Genomic DNA, 22,691 nt, shown 5'->3' on the forward strand with positions numbered 1-22,691 from the left:
GTATTGGGAGTACAACATGCTTTTTTCCTTCAACAATACTAGTCACCACTAAAGAAAATAGCCTGGGAAACAAAAGTCCTCATTTTTCTTACAAATCTTTGCCGTACATGAAGAAAATAGAAAGTTGCTATATGGTACTTTTCATTTAGCAATAAATTCCTGATAACATTATAAAAGGCATCTGGACCTTAGCTGTTAAAACAGATACATAACTTCCAAGTTTCAGTTTAGACCAGATCTAGTTCTTATAAAATTTTAATTATTTTAAAATGGACGCCATCTTTAAGAATGGTTAACTAGCTCCCAAATCTTCAATGCACATTAGAACTCCACAGATAATGTACATTTGAAAAAAATGTCACAAAAAACAGCTTTTTCTCATTAATACAGTTTCTTTGTGAGTAACAGCTGAATGTTCATTTGATTCTCCAAGCATGTAACTCTAAGTGCCTGATGGCGTGTCAGGAACTTGAATAGCTATGTCCCTATTTGCACCCAATGAATTATTTGGCAAGATATTAGCAAATAATGGACAATCTCAGCAGACATACAAAATAATCTATATTTATTGAAAGCATCCACATTTCCTCTGTGTATTATTTGAAACAACTAGACTTTTTCTTAAAACTTAATGTAAATTATGGGCCCTGCTACCTTCCTGATTTTTTTAATAACTACCATGCTTAGGCACTGATTTAGCATTTAAAAGCTATAAGGTAAAATGTGTCATCACATATAATCATTTCAAACAATATATAAGTAACCACTTAAAATCAAGCAACATATTTTAATAAGCCTGCAATTGATATATCTAAAACAGTGTGAACAGAACCTGTTAAAATTCATAATAAAAGGTTGTGGATCACTCTGTTTCCTTAATATTTGATCAAGCTTGATATGCTATTTCAGTAATCAGTTTTAAACAACACATCCCTTTTTGCAAATAAATAAATAAACAAACAATAAGTTTAAAACAATAGAAGAAAAAGGTATAAAATGATACAGGTCATGTGATGCACTGTCAAAAACAAATATATAAATAAAATATTCTTTTTCTCTTATAATGTCAAAATGTTGTTTTTGATTATTTCCACAATGCTCTCAAAAGTTTGATGTTTAATCTAAGAGTAAGCAACAGACCATTATAAGAAATTACTTTAGACTGAAGGGAGGACAAACTAGGAACTGTACTGTAGGAAAATGCTATCCTCAGTCTTTAGCAAACTACCATTAAAAACTCACTTGTCGAAATGCATGTAGTAAGTACTCCTAGTTACTTACCTAAACCAATGCAAAAACAAAAACAAAAACAACATGTCATTGTTGATAATAATACCTCAAAGTATAGTTGTCCATTCATAATTAAAATATTATAGCCGTTGGTAAGGAAGGTTCCTCGTTTTCTTAGCTGCTTTTTAATAAGAATGTATTCCTTTCTAGGAGAATGCATTTACCTATCCTGTGTGTGAAGAAACCCTTCATATGTTTGGATCACTTCTCAGGCATCCTGATCTGGCAAGCCTACACTCATTATCAGTAGCCGAAGTCCCTTGAATATATGGCATATCTTTGCTAAGGCATTAACGTCAGTATAATATTGCATCTTCCCATTTTAAAGTCTGTAATTAGTATCTTGTCTAAACGTAAGATCATGAAACTTACCTTACCACCATATTACAGAAGTGTTTTCTTTATTCTGCCTAACACACAACTATTTACTAAACTGTTGATATCTATCTATCTATCTATCTATCTATCTATCTATCTATCTATCTAAAGACAATCACATTGCTGATTTACTAAATTGTCATGTAACTCTCTGAGATATTAAATTAAAACTTAACCTATTGCTAATAATAATAATTTGAACTTATGTATCCGTGTAAAAGGTGCATACTGATCCTGTCACAAGTATTTCATTATATTTGAAAAAGCTTGAATCTTTAACGTGGTATTACCTATAATTATATATTTATCTGACATTCCTAAGGAGAATTTTGTGATATGGTTTAATTTTTTTAATGTATATTGTTGTGTTTTCAGTCTCTGACATTGTTTATGTGTGAAATTGTTGCATTTCATGGTAGATCACTTACTAAGTTAACAAAATATAACTGCCTAACACTGCACTATATCAAAAAAAGAGGAAGCAGGCCTGACAGTAAGCAGTGTAAGAAAGCAACAAAAAATGCCCATGAAATCTTCTTCTTTCAGCTTTTCCCAGTTAGGGGTCACCACAGTGGATCACCTTGTCTGTTCATGATTGGTAGTGGAGTTTTACGGTATGGCACACACATGCCTAGGGCTAATTTATAGTGTCCAATTGACCTATAGCATGTCTTTGGGATGTGGGAGGAAACTGGAGCACCCAGAGGAAACCCACCTGACCACAAGGAGGACATGCAGACTCTGCAGAGAAGGCACTCCAGCTGAGGATTGAACCGGAGAACCTCTTGCTGTGAGGTGGAAATGCTAACCGCTGCACAACCACAGCCACCCAGCTATGAAGAGATAAATGAGGAAGCAGCATCACAATCCTATATGAAGTCATTTTCTCAATGGATAAAGATGGAAGCACTATCTGCAGTTCCAGAGACCTCATCACTTTATTTAATGAGACAGAACAAAGATGGTTCAGATGAAGGTAAGAAAAATAATACATGGCTTATATCAAATGACATGTAAAGCAAGATGAAAACACTTAACATGTATAGCTTTGAGAAAAGGAGATGTGAGTGCATACGTTCATATGTTTGTACATATGTGTGTCCGTCAGCATGTGAGATGGGTGTCATGCTTGAGATCTTAGAGGAGAGATTCTGGGTATAAAATTTAAGCAGCTCATGGACAATATACATAAGTGTTACGTTCCTGGAGGTAGTGATGAATGTTTGAAATATCCTTCCTTTTTTAACAGACCAAAAAGAAATGAAGATTGTTCTGCAGAGATCTGGACATAAGTTATAGGAATGGTGTCGTGCAGACAGTTGCATTATTAGTATTTTTATACCGGCAGTCAGCAACCACAAATTTTTGACAATATTTCTCTGGCTTTATGATTTGCATGGAGCAACTTGGAATAGAATACTGTAATATGTGGCAACTTGGTTCTGTGGACTGTGGAAGTGAAATAATATTGCATAGCCATCATACATTGTAGTTATAATTTCTGGGTGGGAGTTCAGGTTGACTGAATAACTTACCCTCTTGTCACTAGTTCAGCTTAAAAAGTCACTAGCTGGCTTCGCAGGGCTACTGTGGATTTGTAAAAAGAAAGATGGACTATTTGACTGGACACCTGATATACACAGATAGAGTAGGTATAATTGCTGTGGAGAAAAGTGACTAGCTGCCTGATGCTGTTTGCTTATTATTATTTTGGTTTTGTATGAGAAATGTGAATACGTGAAGTAACTTGTAATATTTTTTGGAGCAAATTTGAAATGCATTACAATGTTATTCTCTTTTATTATAATCAGATGTCTGAATTAAACATAGAAGCAGCCACAACTGCTTGGTGGGGGGGGGGGGGTGTCTGGATGAAAGTTTCTGACCAAGTTGACACTTGCTCAGTTTAACAGTCATCTCTTATATTCTGAGGGCAAATACATCACAGAATAATCAGACCAGAACTTCTAGATACTGGTGATCCAACAAATCTAGGCTGTACAAGTGGATTTTGATATGGGCTTAGTAATCATCAATGCCTTGAACACGGGTCTATATTAGATCACCAAACACTTAAAAAAGCAAACGGTGATTAATAGACCCTATGTAAGTGAAAGCATACAATTTTGAACTGTCAGAACAGCGAATTTTTTTCTAGGGAAAAAAGTCACTGTTCAAACAAAAAAAAAAATACTTTAAACATTACATTAAGTGGGGGGGGCTTCACCCCCCCCACCCCTCTACTTAAATATACCAACTCCATGACCGCACTACAGTGCCGAAAATGGCAAAGTAACGAAGTGGCCAAGCAAATTCTTTCCCAGGGAAAGAATTTGCTTAAAAGCTGCTTCGACATTTTTCCATTTCAGGCTTTTGAGTTTGACCAAGACGCATTCGAAAGAATGCGTGTTCTGTATGCTAATAGGGAACCTTGAACATAACTTACTCTAAAACCAGCTCTGGTTATAGGTGTACATAGGAGGTTGCTGTATTTGTATGTGTGTGGGGTGGGGGGGGGTGGAGACAACATCATTATTTTTTAACATTCCTCCAAACCATCAGAGGTGCCTATTTCTTGTGATGGGCCGGGAACACTTTCCTCACAGACTTCAGAGGGATGCACGGGGGGAGGGGGGGTCACTGTAGATTGTGTAGGGACACTGCACTGTCTAGAATTAACAAGTTAGAAACATTATTGTAATTTTTTTTTTCATTTTCCTCACAATCAAAAATCTGATGCATATACAGATGGCTATGTTTTAGGGAAGAATATGTATGTATGTTTGACAGCAAATATGCTATATTCTATTTGGCTGATTTTCCAGTTTTGTCCCAGTCTGAAATCAGAAGGCTATACAGAAGGTGGCTGTCTTTTGGGGATAGGGGGTGAGGAGCCATGCTGTACATAAATATGACAGCAGCTTGAAATATATGAATTCAGGAATTTGTGGCAATGTAACACCATAGAGGGATACACAGAAAATATGTATCCCCACAATTATTTGCCTTCTCAGTTTACTGTGAACTGGTGTTTGGTCACATTTGAGCATTAAAACTTGGATACAGCTGATTTCTTCCTTGAAGTAAAAAAGTAAAGTCGAACTTCTTTTTCATATGCAGGATTTTTGTTCAGGCCATCACTGTATCAAAAGTTTGGAAAAAAGCTATTAAATGCACCTACAAGTATTCATAACCATATGGATTCTGTGTGCCTAGGAACACATCGATTCCTGGCTTAATACAGTTATTTCCACTATAGTTATTACCATGCAGTCTTAGTCAGTTAGAATGTGTTGAAAGGACGCAGGAAAAGTGACATTAAAGAAGAAGACTGAATTTCCTTCTACAATCTTGGTTTTTGTTCACACAATCATTGGATGACAAGCTTGTTTAAAAAAAAGAAACTCTAAAATGTACCTCAGAACATATAAAACTTTGTGGCTTCTGGGGACGTAGCAGCCACCAGGCCCTTGGATTAATACAGTTATATCCACTGTAGTTATTATAGTATATTCTTCATTAGTTATGATGTGCTTAAAGGATGCAGGAAAATAAAAGTTGAAGAGTATGAATGGATTTCTTTCTTTGATCCTGTTTTTGTTCAGACAATCATTTGATGAGCAGGTTGTTTAATAAAACTCTAGAATGCATCTTAGAGCGTCTATAACCCCCATGGCTTCTGGGGTCCTTGCGGCTCTCAGACCCCCCCAGCTTAGTGCAGATGTTTCCTCCATAGGTATTAGACTAAAGTCTTGCTTAAATATTGAATGAATTAATATGAGCAAGACAAACTATAAGAAAAAGGAAGACAAAAGTAATCTGGAGAATGCGAGTAGGCCAGAATGTGTTAGGCAATGTTCACATAGGGTGCCAGTTTATCTAAAGTGACAGGAAAGTCCTAGCCTACTGCATAACACTGTAAGAATAACTAGTGATGTATCTTTGGTCAGAACAACATAAAGAGATAAGTAATAAAAGGGAAGACAAATGAAATATCAACTTAGATAAAACAGAAAAGACCTTGATAAATACAAGTGGAAAACATTAAGGTCTATCACCTGTTGCAAGGCAAAAAACTACATCATAGGATCATAGAGTAGTACTAGACTAACTGCCCCTGTGGGCCATTTTAAGCCTAGCCATTTACCCCATGTGAGAATCAAACCCTGCACTTTGTGTTTGCGATCTTAATGGAAGAACAATGTCTTTATATTGTGTCAGCATTAGAAATGTGGCATATGAAAAATAGTGACTGAGAATTATGTATGCCAGCATACATGTTGTATAGGACAGAAACAGAACATTTATAATGCAAGGAAAAAAGAGAAGAGAGAGTGTATCCTTGTATCCTTGCATACAAAAGAAGACACTGAAGCCAAAAAGCAAATGAAATACTGCAACAGGAAGCACATCATTTTTTTTCTCATGATGAGGTGCAACATTAAAGAAAAGTAAAATATGTCTGGCAAATAATATAACTGTTAATGAGCTCCTTTCCCTAGTCTAGGGTTTTATTCCTTCATCCTCCACCTGCCTGCCGTGGAACTCCAAGCAAGTCATTTAAGCAGACAGTGCTCTGAAATAATTAGGAAACTGGGCAAGGTTTCCTCAAAAGTATCCTAAACTGCATGCCTAGTAACTGCCTATAAAGTCACATTCTTGAAATAGAAAAGAAATGGGATAGACAACTGATGGCATACTTTAATTTTCACATACTCACTGTGCAAAAAAAAACAACAATACTAGGATGTTATCCATGGCAATAGCAGTACAAACAACATCATAGTTCCACACTACCTGTTCTGTGCTGTATTGACATATCGCTATCATTGGGATTAAACTGATGAAATATGCCTAAAACACATTTAAGTAAAACGTCACATCAAATAGTTATTGTAGCTTCATAGGCTTACCCACCCTAAACAAGTGCAGTAGACATTTTACACCTCATTAGCCATACTGCTGGAGATGTCATTGAGTTACTATGCCTGATAGTAAGTGGAACACCATCCCTGAAGATGTTTTTAACAGAAAGAAAATTCTGAAGCTTTACAAAGGAGATGTTACAGGCAACTAGTTCTAAAACTGCCTTAATAAAAAATAGAGTTGGACTTGGTTTTCTCAAATACAGGAGAAGAAGAAACGATCACAGATGTGGAAGTAGGTAGCCATCTGGGGACAAGTAAGTAACCAACCAACAGTACAGTTTACAATTACATTGACTACCAAGGCAAAGAAAACAAAAATGAAGGCTCTGGATTTTAGGGAAAGAGAAAGTTGTTGTTGTTGTTGTTTGTCTTTCGGCTTTTTCCCGGTAAGGGGTCGCCACAGCGGAACTCCGGTCTGCTAATGTTTGGTAGTAGATTTTTTACGAAAAGCTGAGGTGCCAGCTCAATGCCCAGCCTTCAACGAAGGCACACCCATTTATGCACGCATATCTTTCGAATGCTACCCAACCACGGGGAGGACATGCAGACTCCACACAGAAGGCACTCCCAAGCCAAGCCGAGAATCGAACGGGAAAGAGAAAGTGAAAAATAAAAATGGAACAGCATATCAGGAAATCTTAAACAAAATAAATGCCTTGTAAATGAACATTGGAAATAGTTAGAAACTGTTGCCATGGAAATGACAAGTCAAATAAAAATACAGCTGTAGTCATTAAAAAGGCCGCACCACAAATAGTGGATAAAAGAGCATTTAGAAAATGTTAGGTAACACTAGAAGGAAGACAGACAACAGCACCGATTGAGGTAGAAAGCATCAGAAAATGTAGACAGAAAAGCAAAAGCTAACCAGATTACCCTCAGCTATAGATAAAATCATGCAATATTTGCTGAAGGATCGACCACAGGATTCAGTAAGATTACCACCACTAAAGCTATTTGTACAGTGCCATACAGACCAATAGCATGACAGCAATAATCTGTGATTTAGAGACATGACAAAGCCACACTGAGCAATGACTCATTACAGCCTCATTAGTATGTCTTATAAAAGGAAGTGGACTTCACAGCACCAGAAAAGGTGGATATCTCATTTCTATGGCAGACAGCTTAGTACTGTGACCTAAGAAGCTCAGAATCCTCGTTCCCTTAGATGTAGCTATGCGCTGCTTTTTTTTTTCATAATTTCAGATTATAGGGACAGGATGGCCATGCCTTCAGATGCTTTTCAGTACCTGTCCCCTTTCCTTGCATCTGATGTGTCAGGACTGAGCTGCATTTGATTGCTTAAACAAGCTCATGCAAGTATGCTTCATGTCCAGTTATCTTTTTGTTCAGGGATACAAGCCTCTCACTTCTTTATTTCATTTAGTACTACCTCACAGCAAGAGGTTCTCCCATTTGATTCTCGACTGCAGTGCAGGGAGTGCCTTCTGTGTGGAGTCTGCATGTCCTCCCCGCAGTTTGGTGGGCGGTCGAAAGACATGCGTAAATGGGTGTGCCTTCGCTGAAGGTTGAACATCGAGCTGGCACCTTGGCATTCATGAAAATCTACTGCCAATCATTAGCGGACCGGAGTTCCGCTGTGGTGACCCCTAACCAGGAAAAGCCGAAAGACAACAACAACAACAACTATTTGAATGACTCTGTATATTACAATTGCATATGGAGTACCAGAATGATTCATGAATATACTGATTTTAATTCATGATAGCACATAAAATCTTCAACCCTCAATCCCTTTACAGAAAAAAATTACATTTTGAGAATAACCAACATATGCATATATCTAGTAACATGAAAAAAGAAAGAAAGAAAAATAAACAAGCATTTTTTTGCAGTGACAAAAGCTTCTTGCATACCATTGGGGGAACAAATAATCCTACAGCACCTTACTTAAACATACCAACTCTGATCACATAACTGTGGAGAAAGGACAAAATATATTTTACTCCCAGTTCTTGGCTCCAGTGTTCCACTGCAAAAAAAACAGTAATTCTGAACTACGACCATAGTTCAAAGAACCATTCCAACAATGGAATTCCACACTTCCTCACACCCATACTCTCCAATGTATTATGCACTAGCAGGGACCAAACACACTAAATAAAAATTCTCTGTGAATGACAGTCTCAGCAGTGAAAGTCACCATTAAAGCCTTATGATTCATAAAGTGAGGACCTGTGGATATCATATTTGAGCATTTAGTCCCAAACATTTAAAATTAATAGAATTAAAAAAACAATGAAGTTCTGTCAAGTTATGAAGTATCAGTACATACATATATGCAAATATTTCAAGCATGGGCAATAATGCCTTTCTAGCCTGTCAATATATCAGAACACTTGTTCCCATAATAATTGTCTAGAATGTTCATAAAATAGCTAAACCAGTCCTTCTTTAATGTCATTTGGTTGTCTATTCCATTAATCAGCTGCTCTGTCAGATAACCAATTAGTACACTTTTCATTCCTATAGAATGTTCTACATAGGTTATCTGATGATTCTCTATTACTTTTTGTTAACCCCAAATATCCCCAGAGACAGTTGTCTCTAAATGCCCTACATACCTGAATAAGGTCTCCTCTTAAATATCTATATGAGACATTCTCCAAGTTCAGATATTTTAGCCTATCATAATAACTTAAATTTTTATATTCATAGATGCCCTGGAATATTTCCTGTATACTCTTTCCTGTTTACTCATGCTTTTTTTCTTATAATGTTTCCATATTGTTATTCTATACTCAGGCTTGGTCTAATATAGCTAACAAAGCAATAACTTCATAATTTAATTTCCTAGATTTTATATATTGTTTTATACAGCCTATAGTTCCATAACTACCATTAACCAACTGGCTGATGTGATTAGAAAAACTAAAAACTGGATCTACCCATATACACAGTATATGTTTCAATCACTGTGTGATGTATTAAATATTCACCTTTCAGTTTATGTCTCCCAAATCTCATACGCTTAGTTTTTTTATGTATTTATAAGCATAGCATTCTCATGTGCCCAAATGGTCAATTTAGTCAAGTTTTTTTGAAAACATGCCCTATCTGTAGCACATGTAATCAGTTTACCTATTTTTAAATCCTCTGCATACAGACTGTAGGGCACCTCAGATTAAAATAGCAGATCTGAAATATGCACTCTAAACAAGTATGGGCCTAGGACAGAGCCTTGTCCGACACCCTCAATTGCTGTATGATACTTGTCATGTCCTATTTGTAAGCCGTGCAGCTATCCATCTTATAAAGAGTACATCAATACCTAGTTGTTGTAATTTATTGATCAGTGTTTTGTGTATGACCCTGTCAAATGCTGAAGTTAAATCTATATAAATTACATCACAGCACAATTTTTCATTCATAGCGGTTATATTGTTATAGAACATCATATTTACAGGTGGTGATAGTTCTATTTTCAACATATGCATGCTGATATATGATTCCAAGTCCCAACCTTTCCATTTCTGACAATAACTTATCCAATATAACCTTCTCCATTATTTTCCATAACATGAAAGTAAACTTATGGGGCTGTATGATTCTAAGTTTGTCCTACTCACCTTCCCATTAAAGACAAGTTTAACAAGTGTATGTCTCCAGTCTTGAGAAATTTCCCCATATTTATACCTAGTAAACAGCAGATATAATGGAACTTAAGTAAACTGTGACTTAAACAGAACATTCTAGAGAACAATTATGTGTCCCAGAGACTGCCCCTCCTGTAGAACAGGCTTCTCATCCATGTGAAGCTGAGTTTGTTTAGTATCCAGTTTAAAAGCAACCTAGACCAGTGGGTAGGGAATAGGAAATTTACACCAGGCCTGGCACCCATGTCCCTTACATGCAGAGGTAGCTTATAAATGCCTAGCTCTCAATGTCCTATTCAGATACATCATTATTCCTTCAGGACAACTTGGCTAAGCTTAGAAAGGCCCCCTCTGGATCATTACTTTAGTAACAATCTATGACTCTATGAATCTATAGCTGCTAGCAAGCCTTAACTTACAGTCTTGGGTTTGATTTCCTCTTTTTCCATGAATATGCAGTGTGACTGAGGAAGTCACTTAACCAGATAATGGTCCACATTCTAGAATATTTTACCCTATGGAATAGGAGTAGCACCCTGTAGTACTGATACCAAAGCCTCTTCCCATACAGGGACACTGCCATCCATCTCAACTGTCCGTTATTTAACAGACCACGCCTGCTGTTGCCTCTTACACATGGCTTGTTCATTGTTTCTCATGGATCATTATATGCTGTAGATATTGCCAAACAGTAGAGTTACATACTTCCTATTTTGTAAATCGTGCACTGTTATCACTAACTCCCTGGTTAGTGTAGAGGATTACAAAACCTGTTCACTGTGTTAACCATTTCCATCCTTTTACTTTAGGTTTTTTTTTACTTAAGGTAACACATAAGAGCTACCCCACATGTCTAGCGGTAGTGCAGATAGAAAACACTCTTTGATAAAGTGTTGTGCCAAAGTGATATGCATGAATGCCAATGGTATAAGGTTTGAATTTTTGTTAAGTGCCTTTATGGCACAACAAAGTACCCCTGATGTCTACTCTTCCCTACACATTATCTTTCATGTTGTAAAATGTTGCTACATTATGCTTTTAAGTGCCTTTAAGGCATGATATAAAGAGACTATCCCTGATGTCTAGTGTTTCGCCAGCTCCACATTTTTTGTCCTGCAAAATGTTATTGTATTATAATTTTAAGTGCCTTTAAGACAAGATATAAAGAGGGTATTCCTGGTGTCTAGTGTTCCTCTCTGCATGTTGCAGGATTTGTTCGTTAGTCTAGGGGGAGTGTGGAGATATGACAGCTCCGTACACACATTCACATATTCAAGCATGCACTCCCCACACACACACAAATACAAACACTACCAGTTGCTAAACTTTCAGGCACTAACACAGCTGTGAGAATGTGAGCTTTATTTTGCAGGGGCTGTGAATACTTATGTAGTGATCTTCTGAGTCACTCATCTGCTTAAATGCCTTACCAGAGGTGTTTCTGGGTAGGACAACACATGGCTAAATATAACATATGCCACACCCCAGAAATGTCTCACTAGTATTTGTAGTAAGCTGAAGAGACAGGCAACCAAAACGTTGCATCTTGATAGGGTTGTCTTTGAATCAGAAATGGTTACCATGATGTCTACACCTGCCTTATACCTCACTGTGTTCAAAAGTTTGAATCCAGTAAGTTGGGAAGGAGCAGGCAGCTGACTAGTTTGTGTCAGGATTTTTTCAGTGCCTGCTGATGTTTTACCTTACATGTCACAAGTGTGCTTTGATTTGGTTCTTGGTTTTATTACACAGTCCTCTCTTTACATGTGTCTCAAATGGTTTTGTTTCTTGCTACTGTTTATTTCATGATGCCGTTGGCTCTTATTTGAACTTCCATGTGACCCCTGACACTGATATGATGTTGTTACTCTTGGTTAGCTGTTGATACAGTTTGGAACAGATGTTTTTTGTATAGTGCAGTGTAGTGTAGTGTTTGCTGTAAATATTTAGGGTAGCAGACTGACTTTTGTGAGTCTTTCATTAACTATGTCTAATTTGATATTTCCTGTTTAACTGTATCAGCTTAGCTATGTAGCTGCACTTACCATCATTTTAATCATGGTTATACTTACATGAAATGTGTGTGTGTATAAAATGACATCATTACAATAATGCCAGTAATTTATACCTGACCAAGACCATGACATGAAAATGGGGAACTAGGATCAGTACTTCGGCTCCATGTATCAATCTATTCACTCAGTTAACAAACAGGGAAAAAACATACAAAAACAAATGAAAAACTATATCCTACCCCCAAAAAAAAAAAAATACTTTAGGAACTCAGTGTATATGTTTCCTGAAGTACAGCTCCTATCTTACCTCAGTTGATTGTTTTTAAGTTCTCACTCTTTAGATGGGAGGTGTACTCTTGTTTATGTTACAAGCAGTCACTGTGGTACTCACAGGTCATCTTCCATACAATCAGGCTGTTCACTTACACTGATAACACACAGATGACCATCTCTCTAAAATGGCTTGAAGAATTTCAAAGCACAGAAGGAATATTAACTAATGAGCTCGTGCCTGCTATATCTAAATAAATGTTGTATTAAGAAGGCATTGAAATAAGCCATTATTCACAGTTATTCACAGCAGTCTCAGCTGATGCAGGCAGAGCTTAAAAACATTAAATACTGCCATGCATAAGTTGAGCCAGTAGCTCCTTAAGAATTACTTCAGTGTCTCAATAGGAGAACATAGTCATCTGGTACGCTGTCCTTCCCTAGAGCCACAGGAAGAACATTTTATTTTGCCGGCTTCATAGCTATTTATTAGGGCTGCAGTCCAGGGGACCACTGAGAGCCTAGCCCAAATTCCTAGTTGCATGTAAGCACTGCCTGACTAAGTGACTTACTCAAAATAACACATTAGGAAGATGAGAGAAGAGGGAATCAAACCTTGTACCACAGGAAGTACAGCTTACATCCTTAACCCTGTGCACCAACTACCATCTTGTTATTTATGGCTGAGGGTAAATCACCAGTATGAACACATGCGCTGAGATCCTGTAAGATGGAAGGCATAAACTATTTGCTTTTAGCAGCATTGATAAGCAGGATAAACTATAATTCTTTACTACCGAGGCAAATAAGAAGTAAATACATAAAAATAAATTAATCCAATATGTTGTGGGTGTTTATACTTGACCTATTTCTGTGGTAAATGGAACATGACAAGCTAATAGTAACACCATGCTCTGACAAGAAATGCTAAGTAGAACAATTGCTTATGTATTGTTTATTCATGTTTAGCATGGATAAGTAAATATCGTAATTACAAAAAGTGTAACACCCTACCGAACAAATAAGCAGTATATGCCTGAAAAGACCATTATACTTCAAATTGTTAAGAGTGAGCTAAAAAGCTATGGTCATCCATTAATCTAAACAAATCCAATCCCATCTTCACTCAGGGTATTGGAAAAGACCAAATGATCTCAGGAATAGCTCATATACTCAGTCATCAAAGAAAAGGTAAACTAAAGCTACATCAGTTGCGTGTCTGTTCTGATAGGTCTAGATTACATGATTAAAGACAGACAAAAAAAATGAAAGAAACAGCACAAGCTGAAACAAAGTGACCAGAAACAAAATGCCAGCAATGATTTCCTTGGGGGGAGGAGATGGAGTTAAGTCCTCATGCTTTACAGGTAAAATAATGCACCTCTTGTATACTAAATACTATCAACACCAATGTTGGCCCCACCTTGGATAATGGGGAATGGGAGAAGACCATTAAATGTTTTCTTTCTCTGTCTTGATTTTTATCCACAAGGTTCTTTTGGATGACTTGTTGTCATTTGTAAGTCTTAAATCCTGTTTAAGTTAGTAGAACACTTAGAAATTCCGGGTGAACTCATAGTACCCAGATTTACAACTACCCAGCTGAAATATTCTTACAAGTCTATTACTGACAGAGGTACTTAATTTCTAATTATTGTTTAAGGCTTAGGGTAGAATTATTCCATCAGTACTTTGATAAATAGCTATTGTTTTATTTTGGTCAGTTAACAGAGTTTTCTTTGTCCTCACTTTAAAGCCTAACAGCCTAAACCCTTTAAATAAATATAGAACACTTCACTTGTGTCTTAAGCTGGAGGTAAAAAAGTGCAGATGTGGTGAAAACCCTTAGAGAATCTGATTTTACAATGACTTCTCACATTGAGCAGTTAATAACATAACACCTAACATGGATCTGAGCAATGAGAAATTGGCTTGTCTGTCCTCATTAAATAATGACACATGTTGCCCATTAAAACTTGTATTAGACACATTTTTAAGGAAATAATAATCCCACTTGAAATAAAACAAAAATATTTTCCTTCATGCTTTTATTGATCTACCTTCAGTTCATACAATTTTCCAGTTCTACATCATAGTAGAAGGGGACTATACCACACCAAAATGTAGTACAACAATCCCTCTTATTTCAAAGAAGACAAGAAATAATTTGTCCTTGCTGTGCATAAAATTAAAGTAAGATCTCAACATTAACTCTAGGATACAATTCTTACATGCCACATGAAGGAGTTGTTTTATTTTTGTCTATCTCTCTTCGCTCCACTGGCAACGGATCTATCCCAACATTTTTATGTGGTTTTATACGACACAAGCTTGCAGTGTAATTGTGAACTGTACGTGCATGTAAGACAACTCCATGAAGAGCCAAATATGTTTTAGGCTGTGTTTTATGAAGGTTTCCTTGTCTTCAGTTATTAGGTTCTCAAGATTAAATCTATATGGATATATATATATATATATATATATATATATATATATATATATATATATATATATATATATATATGTGTGTGTGTGTATATCTATCAATATATAAATATCAATATAAATATATATTATATATATAATATATATATATATATATATATATATAAAATATATAGATATATTTATAAATATATAGATATATAGATATCTATAAATGTCTATATCAATATCTATATATATATATATATATATATATATATATATATATATATATATATATATATATATATATATATATATATATATACATACACACACACACACATATATATATATATATATATATATATATATATATATATATATATATATATATATATATATATATATATAGCTATTTATATAGATATATGTATATGTTTGTGTGTCTGTGTATACTTATATGCAAACTTATCAGCCCTAAAGAACTGAGTCAAATACCAACTTAGAAACATCATGTTACAGAAAACATAAGTCAGAGATCATAAACGTGAATCTTAGTTTCCTCATGCACTCCTCTATATATATTATTTACATTAATAATTAAAATTCATATTATATAATTGCCAAAGCTATGCAGCATATAGATTTGCTACCTCAGAGCACTTGACATTTCAGTTCATTTCTCAGTTAAATACCTTCTATGTGGAGTCCGCATGTTATCCCATCTGTTTGCATCTGTTTTTACACATTGTTATAATTCCTAAAGTCTGCTGGGGATAAAATAGTGATACTCAAAAGTGTGTGTGTGTGTGTGTGTGTGTGTGTGTGTGTGTGTGTGTGTGTGTGTGTGTGTGTGTGTGTGTGTGTGTGTGTGTGTGCGTGTGTGCGTGTGTGCATGTGTGTGCGTCTGTGTCTGTGTGCATCCTGGCATTCTATCCAGGATTAGTTTCCCTGCCTTGTGCCCATCACATGTTGTGATAAGCTCTGACCCCCCCCCCCCTTAACTCTGAAGTGGATAAACTGGATACAAATGAAATTAATTGATTAGTAATTATATTAACTCATCCTTAAAATGTAGATAATGAACAGTGGATCTAGATGTATGTCTCATGAAAGGATGCTTATGAAAAACTATTACGTTTTCTATATTTAACAATTTTTAGTTATACCCAAATTATTCCCACTGTCTTTTGGAATACAAAAATATATATATTTTAGCTTACTTAAAATATTTTCTTACCTGAGAAAGCAATATAACTTAGAAGAAGTGCTACAGTGTCTGGATCAACACTTGCCAAACAATTCACAATTTTACCATTTGTCTTCTTCTCGATATAGTCATTGACTTGCTTTACAGCCTCAACAGATTTTGAAAAATCAGTATGAAATGCTTCTGCTGCATAATAGTGCTGGGCATCATTTAAAAACTGTGGTTGGAATTTAATTCCTTCTCTTAAAAAAAGAGCACTTCCAGTGTTAAGCTGCAGATCTACACTGTGAGTGTTTAACATATGGAAAAGGTGTTCAAAACCATGGTGAATGTCAGAGTCAGTAAGTGCGGTCCGATTAAATCCTAGTCCTTCAACTAGCTGATCCAGACTATTCTGTTTGGCTCCAAGAGATAGCATGGAGAATGCAGCAGAGATACTAAGTGGAGAAAAGAATATGTTTTTGAAAGCCTCATTTGGCTTTGAAGCAACGTGTTTGAAGAATCTGAATGCAAAGTCGAAATTGCCTGGGGATATTTTCTGGCACAGCATTTCCTCTTGTGAGTCTGCTTTATGGTCATGTTTATGGTCTTTGTCATGAAGATGATGATGATGTGGATGGTCATGATGCTTATGCGGATCATGCTCGTGATCATGCTTTGCGTCTTTAGCAGGATGATGATGATCTGGATGAGGATTATGTTGTTGTGGTGGATGGTCATAATGATGATGGCCAATATGATGGTCTCCTTGGGTAGAGGAGAGCATCAGAATGACAAGTAAACACAAGTACATCATCTTTCTCATTTTCAGGTAGCACCTGCTAAAGGAAATTATAGACAATGACAATTAGTGTACAACATTTACATTTAAAGAAATGTCATAATAATTGCATATAGTTCTCACCCTGGCGTGCTAAACAGCAAGTCCTTACACTAGGATCAACCCTTATTTTATATGGAAAAAATTGAACACGGTAGAGTTATCATGGGGCAGCCATAAAGGGATGATTTGTTCTGTGACCTAATAACTTTTGGTGGCTACTGTAGGTGTTTGCAGACAAAAACACCAGACGTGCCTCTCCCTGTGCAAGTGCATCCTTCCCCATATGGATGGCGAAGTCTGCCATAACACTCTGGCATGGTAGATCCAAGACGATGCACTATTCCTATATGTTGCATTAGTCACATTTGTCAATCTTTGAGGTTCTGGCATTACAGCGAGCTAAATCACTTTCTTCCTCTGCATGGCTGACCCGATGCCACCCACTCACTCCCATAATCCCTTGTTATTATATACAGAACGTAGCCAATCTCAAGTCACCTGGGTAACAGTCAAAGCTTTATCATCTGTACCACAGTGGCAGAGTATAAACATGTCATAATTATAAATATGTATTCAACAATTGTCTTTTAAAACATTTTTTTCCTGGTCTGCATTTTTGTACCTATGCCAATTAATGCATATATTATATATTGCCCAAAATGTTTTTCTCAGGTTGTTTTTTTTTTTTTTTTTTTTCATTTTCTGTTGTGGTTTGCTGAGTCCTTTAATTAGTGGTTCTGACATTTAAATGCTTAGACATTAAGATTCTTACACTGTGATATATGGAAAGATTGTTACAAAAGGTTTCACAGATCATTGGCACTGTTAGTTTAATTCATCTCAGCTGCTAAGAAACCTGTAGCTTTTTTGTCAATGTTTCTGGTTTGATACAGTCACATCTACAACTAAACCTGTAGGCTAAATGCAACTGAGAGTTAATAAGATATGCCACCTCTAGGTCTGCCATGAGTCTGCTATTCCATGAGCACAGCAACTATGACAAATATTGTCAAAACATGTAATGAATCTCAAAACACACTGCCTTTTTGTATCACCCAATAGTACCCCATGCTTCACATATACATGCACATACATATGTAGATATATATATATATATATATATATATATGTATATATATATATATATGTATATATATATATATATATATATATATATATATATATATATATATATATATATATATATATATATATATATATATATATATATATACGGATACAGATATAAATATAAACAATGAGGTTACAAGTAGCTGGAATAAGGTGAGTTCTCTGAGTTATCATGACCTCAGACTTACTATATATTCAAGAAGAGGACACCCAGTCACAAACTAAATGAGTGAAGAAAACTTCAGTGAGTGCAATTTATCAAAGGCCAGGGTACCCCTCTTACTTGAGTTGTTGAGTGCTGCTGGTGACCACAATTCTCAATCACTGAGCAACACTATTTAAAGCATTAGCTTGTCAATTTGAAGATCATACAAGCATGGAGAAGGGATACAGTATTATAGCAACTTTTCCCTTTTTTATAGCTGCACAATCTCAGTTAGTGAAAGGGTGGGTTAAGCATAATGGTTAAGCTGTTCACCTCATAGATTCAAAATGCAGCAGTTAACTATGACCTCAGGTTAATGGCTAGACTTAAAATGGCCCTTCAGGGCAGATAGTTTAATATTTACCTATGAACATAGATATTAGTACCTGTGTGTCTGTGGGGCACAGGATAGTATTTCTCCCCAATCACCACCATAATACTTAATGTGTTATTTTTCACTTCTTTCATCTTGGCAAGTTGTGAGGCTGTTCCAGGAGAATGCTCTTGTAAATGTGTGTTTTTCTTTGGTGATAAGATCACCAGGTCTTTAAAGTATGTGGTCTTTCAATTGTTAAGATACTATTTATTAACTCCTTTCTGTATGACCTAATGATTTCTTGCCCTATATCCCTATATTCCTCATATACACATACTTTCAGTCTTGCTGTTCTAGTTTTCAAGTTGTGGTCCTTAGAATTTCAACATGATCCCAAAACACATACTTTTTTTTCTTAACACTGTCACAGCACCCTGATTAACATCCCCTTATCAAAATGTTGTAAATTAAAAGGCTGAGGTTAAGAGAGGTGCCTCTAATATCTTTTACAGATAGCATTTCAGAAAACAGAGTTTGCAGAAAGGAAATTATGGCCATTACTGAAAAATGGTACCATCCTGCATTACAATAATGTACAGGAAATGTAGGGCCTCTAATGGGGAAGGTACTGAAAAAGTTGCTTATGCCTCTTTTTCCCCCTTACTCCTCTGGCTTTAGGCCTCTCCAGCCCAGTAGCTTATTGATCTACTTGTTCTTCATCTAGGGTGAGAGCCAATCCATTTGTTCCCCAGGCAGCACATAAGTCTTATGACCCATTCATTACTTGCCTGAAGCAAGAAAAATCTCAGCCCATTTGTCCACCTTTGAAGGTAAGAGTAAGGCACTGGACAGGCCATTATTCACGTCAGGGTCCTCCCTCCCTATATAACTTTCTCCTTATGGAAGCTGTTGACTTCATATGGATGATGTTAATTCTATAGGTCTTGTTTATGTGTGCCACTACATGTCCGGTGACCTTGTACCTTGACTGTGGAGTGAGCGACCTAACTGAACAGATGCTACTGATAGTACTTCAACACTCTTGCTTGGGTCATTGGTGCAGTGGGTCACTCTGCTACTCTCCCCAGGGCAACAGCCATTCACTCACAACAACCTCTCTCTTGGTCCTTCCAGCACCACGGCTGCTAACCAGAAGCAGAGAATGCTGGGTCATAGTCAGGGTTTTATCACTCTACACCACAGAGGCAATACTTATACTCTAGTTTGATACTTTTTGACATGAAAATGTGAATTTCCTTCAGAAAGCATTTAGCCTTTGGTCTTATTTCTCATTGTGCCTTAGAATTATTTAAAGGACAACAATGGAATTCCATTATTAAATGCTTAACTTCTCTGTTCTTTATCTCTCTATTTAAAGTCCCTGCTATGAATGAACAACAATACAACATTTAAAATATTTAAATTGACTGTTTCTCTCCACTAGAACAGTACCTTACTGTACTGTGGTGGGTTAACTTTCAAAAAATTTTGATTTCAATTCTGCATTCTCCAATTCATTGATGTCATCAAGGCCAATGAATACAGGTAATTTTCTGGCCAGTTCCCTCCCCAAACTGACATCACTATGACCATCCTAAAAACCCACCCATGCTGTGATGTCACAGCTCCCTGGTCCTTCAGAAAGGAAAGGCTAGAACAAATAAACAATACATGAGTCAAGTCTCCTGCTGTGAGCTGTCAATCACAGCCGGTAACAGCTCAAATTATCCTTAGCACTTTGACAGCTAGGGATGTTAGGTGTGAAGGGAGATGGGAGACAAGTCAAAGTAGTACAATTCAGGCTTCACAAAAGACTGCAATTTAGCTGTTCTAAGAAGAAGCAGCAGTAAAAAGCATTTGGAAAGTCTGTTCTGTGGCATTTGCAGTATTTGTGTTTTAACTAGTCATTGAACAGCGTGAAATGTTACTTAAAACTAACTGACTGAAAAACAGCAGAGTATGCATGTAAAATCAATGCAGTGACAGGAACTTAAGAAGAAAGAGGTCTGCATGATGTAATTTTTTTTTACAGACAAGCATGGCACTGTGGGATGCCTAGAGGCAGACTAAACAATCAGGATCACTTCAAGATGCTAGACCTCATGTGGTCAGACTCAGAAATTACATATAAAGGTATTTAAAAACCTATAAATAGTCCCAGAGTGGTGTTAAAATGTAGGAAACACCAAACCATGATTAAATAAACATATTTTTTTAGTCTGTCAGTCATGGCCGGTCTTAGGCATAGGCGAACTAGGCAACCGCCTAGGGCACCGTACAGGCCGGCCTCATAAAGGGCGCAAATTTAATGAAATTGTTTTCTCCACTACATGTTTTTTTTTATTTTTTCCTCCACTTTTCCGCCCGTTCTGTAGCACTTGCGCCCTCCCCCCCACTTCCGTAATCTAAAGCATGACTTCACCAGCCCTCTACTGTATTCTTCCACTCCCTCCCCCCCTGAATATGTGATCAGTCAGTAGCTACTCTTCTTTAGTTTTATTTAAATCATCCAGTGATGCTTTTGTACTGCCCGCCTCTCATTCTTTTCTTCATTAATGCGATAGAGGTGGGCGGATCTATTAGCTTTCTTTACTTCCTGGACATGCGTGCATCAGTGGCCTGGTTATTTTCACCATGCGGGTGACACGGGAGACAAAGAGTGACTTTTTTTTTTTAATTTCCTTTGCTTTGCAAGAAGGTAAGTCCAGTTCTTGAGCTCCGGAAAGCAAATTACTCCTTACCATGCTATTGCTAAAGACATCATGTATCATTGACGTAAACATTGATTTCAATTGAAAATGTTTCTCCTGATCTACTTTCATTTCATTTCATTCGTTTAAAATTCAGACTTTTTGTCATATATTCTATATGTACTAAACTAAACCACTCAGTTTGGATTAAGGAATAAGGAATATTACAGTCCTGTACTTCAGGGCAGAATTTCAGCATACCCCTTGGACAGTGTATCAGTCTTTGTCTGGATGGTGGCTTGCTTGTGGTACTGAGTAATGTGCAGTTCACGAACAGAATATGTGTGTTCATTGGTACATGCCCAGTGCACTGTTATTCCATCTATGCCTATATCCTTACACTGAAAGTAAGTTGCAGTAGTTTTATTACCAAAGGAAGGAAATGACCCAAGCCTGCCTTCTTTGGGAAGAGACTATTAATATTTAGTCATGATTATAAACTGTTTATGTCAATTACTGCAATATGTTTATCAAGATGTATTCATGGGCTAATAGTAAGCTATCAATGTGGATTTGTGAAAGGAAGGGAAAGCAAACTTTTGATATTTTGAAAATTGGGTCATCTATAAAAGCGACCACTAGAGAAATTAAATCTTTTGGTGAGAGTTATCTTAGCTGTCAGGATGGAGTTTGACAGGCCCAAGTTGCAGTATTTAATTCAGGCATTGTTAGCACTCTTATATGCAAATGTTTCTGCAAAACTGATCAAATTCACAACACTTTATACTGATTTGGTGGCAAAGTTACACAGATGGCTCTAACTGCCTTTCAAGTTAATGGAATAGACACATTAGGGTTGCCCAGTGTCACTGATTCTTTTTGCTTGGTACTTGAAACCTATGGTTGTCACTACATGGAAATCCAAAAAGGGAGCAGGAATGTAGATGAAAATCTCAATTTCTGGGTAATGCTCTCATTTATATGGTTAAGCCAGATGAGAAATTACTTACACATTTTTGCAAAAAACAGTTTTGGGTCTTTTTCTGGACATAAGATATATAAAGGGCAGAGGGTTTTAGTTACAAGCCACATGGTGAACTGAGATAAGGACTGGGGCTTCTGTGGGGAAATGCCTTCCATAAATTTTTGGGAATGTGGGTGGGTACATCTCCACATGATTCATTTAGTAAGATGTATGATGAAAGTACAGTTGCATTAAACATCCCATAATTATAGATGTAAGAGTAGATCACCATCTCAGTACTGATCTTTGGGGTTTCCTGCTATGCAGACACCTGCAACTGGCCCAATTTCCAGAGTTAATACCAAAATGGACAGCAAACTGTTTTACCTTTTGCTATACTCATCAAGGAAAGTACCTACAACAT

The 22,691-nt window shown here is 36.5% G+C and overlaps 1 protein-coding gene across 3 annotated transcripts in view; it reads right to left on the bottom strand.

Annotated features, from left to right (window-relative positions):
- Positions 1–22,691, bottom strand: part of LOC122804624 (alpha-1-antitrypsin homolog) — a 150,599-nt gene that overhangs the window by 65,490 nt on the left and 62,418 nt on the right. For all 3 annotated transcript variants that reach the window (XM_044074594.1, XM_044074596.1, XM_044074595.1), the window contains exon 2: positions 16,169–16,959. In XM_044074594.1, the coding sequence (XP_043930529.1) occupies positions 16,169–16,959 (791 nt within the window). The remainder of the gene's footprint in view (positions 1–16,168; positions 16,960–22,691) is intronic.

This window comes from Protopterus annectens, chromosome 6.part0 (genome assembly GCF_019279795.1).
Source record: "Protopterus annectens isolate FY-2018-M chromosome 6.part0, PAN1.0, whole genome shotgun sequence".
Taxonomy (NCBI): Eukaryota; Metazoa; Chordata; order Ceratodontiformes; family Protopteridae; genus Protopterus; species Protopterus annectens.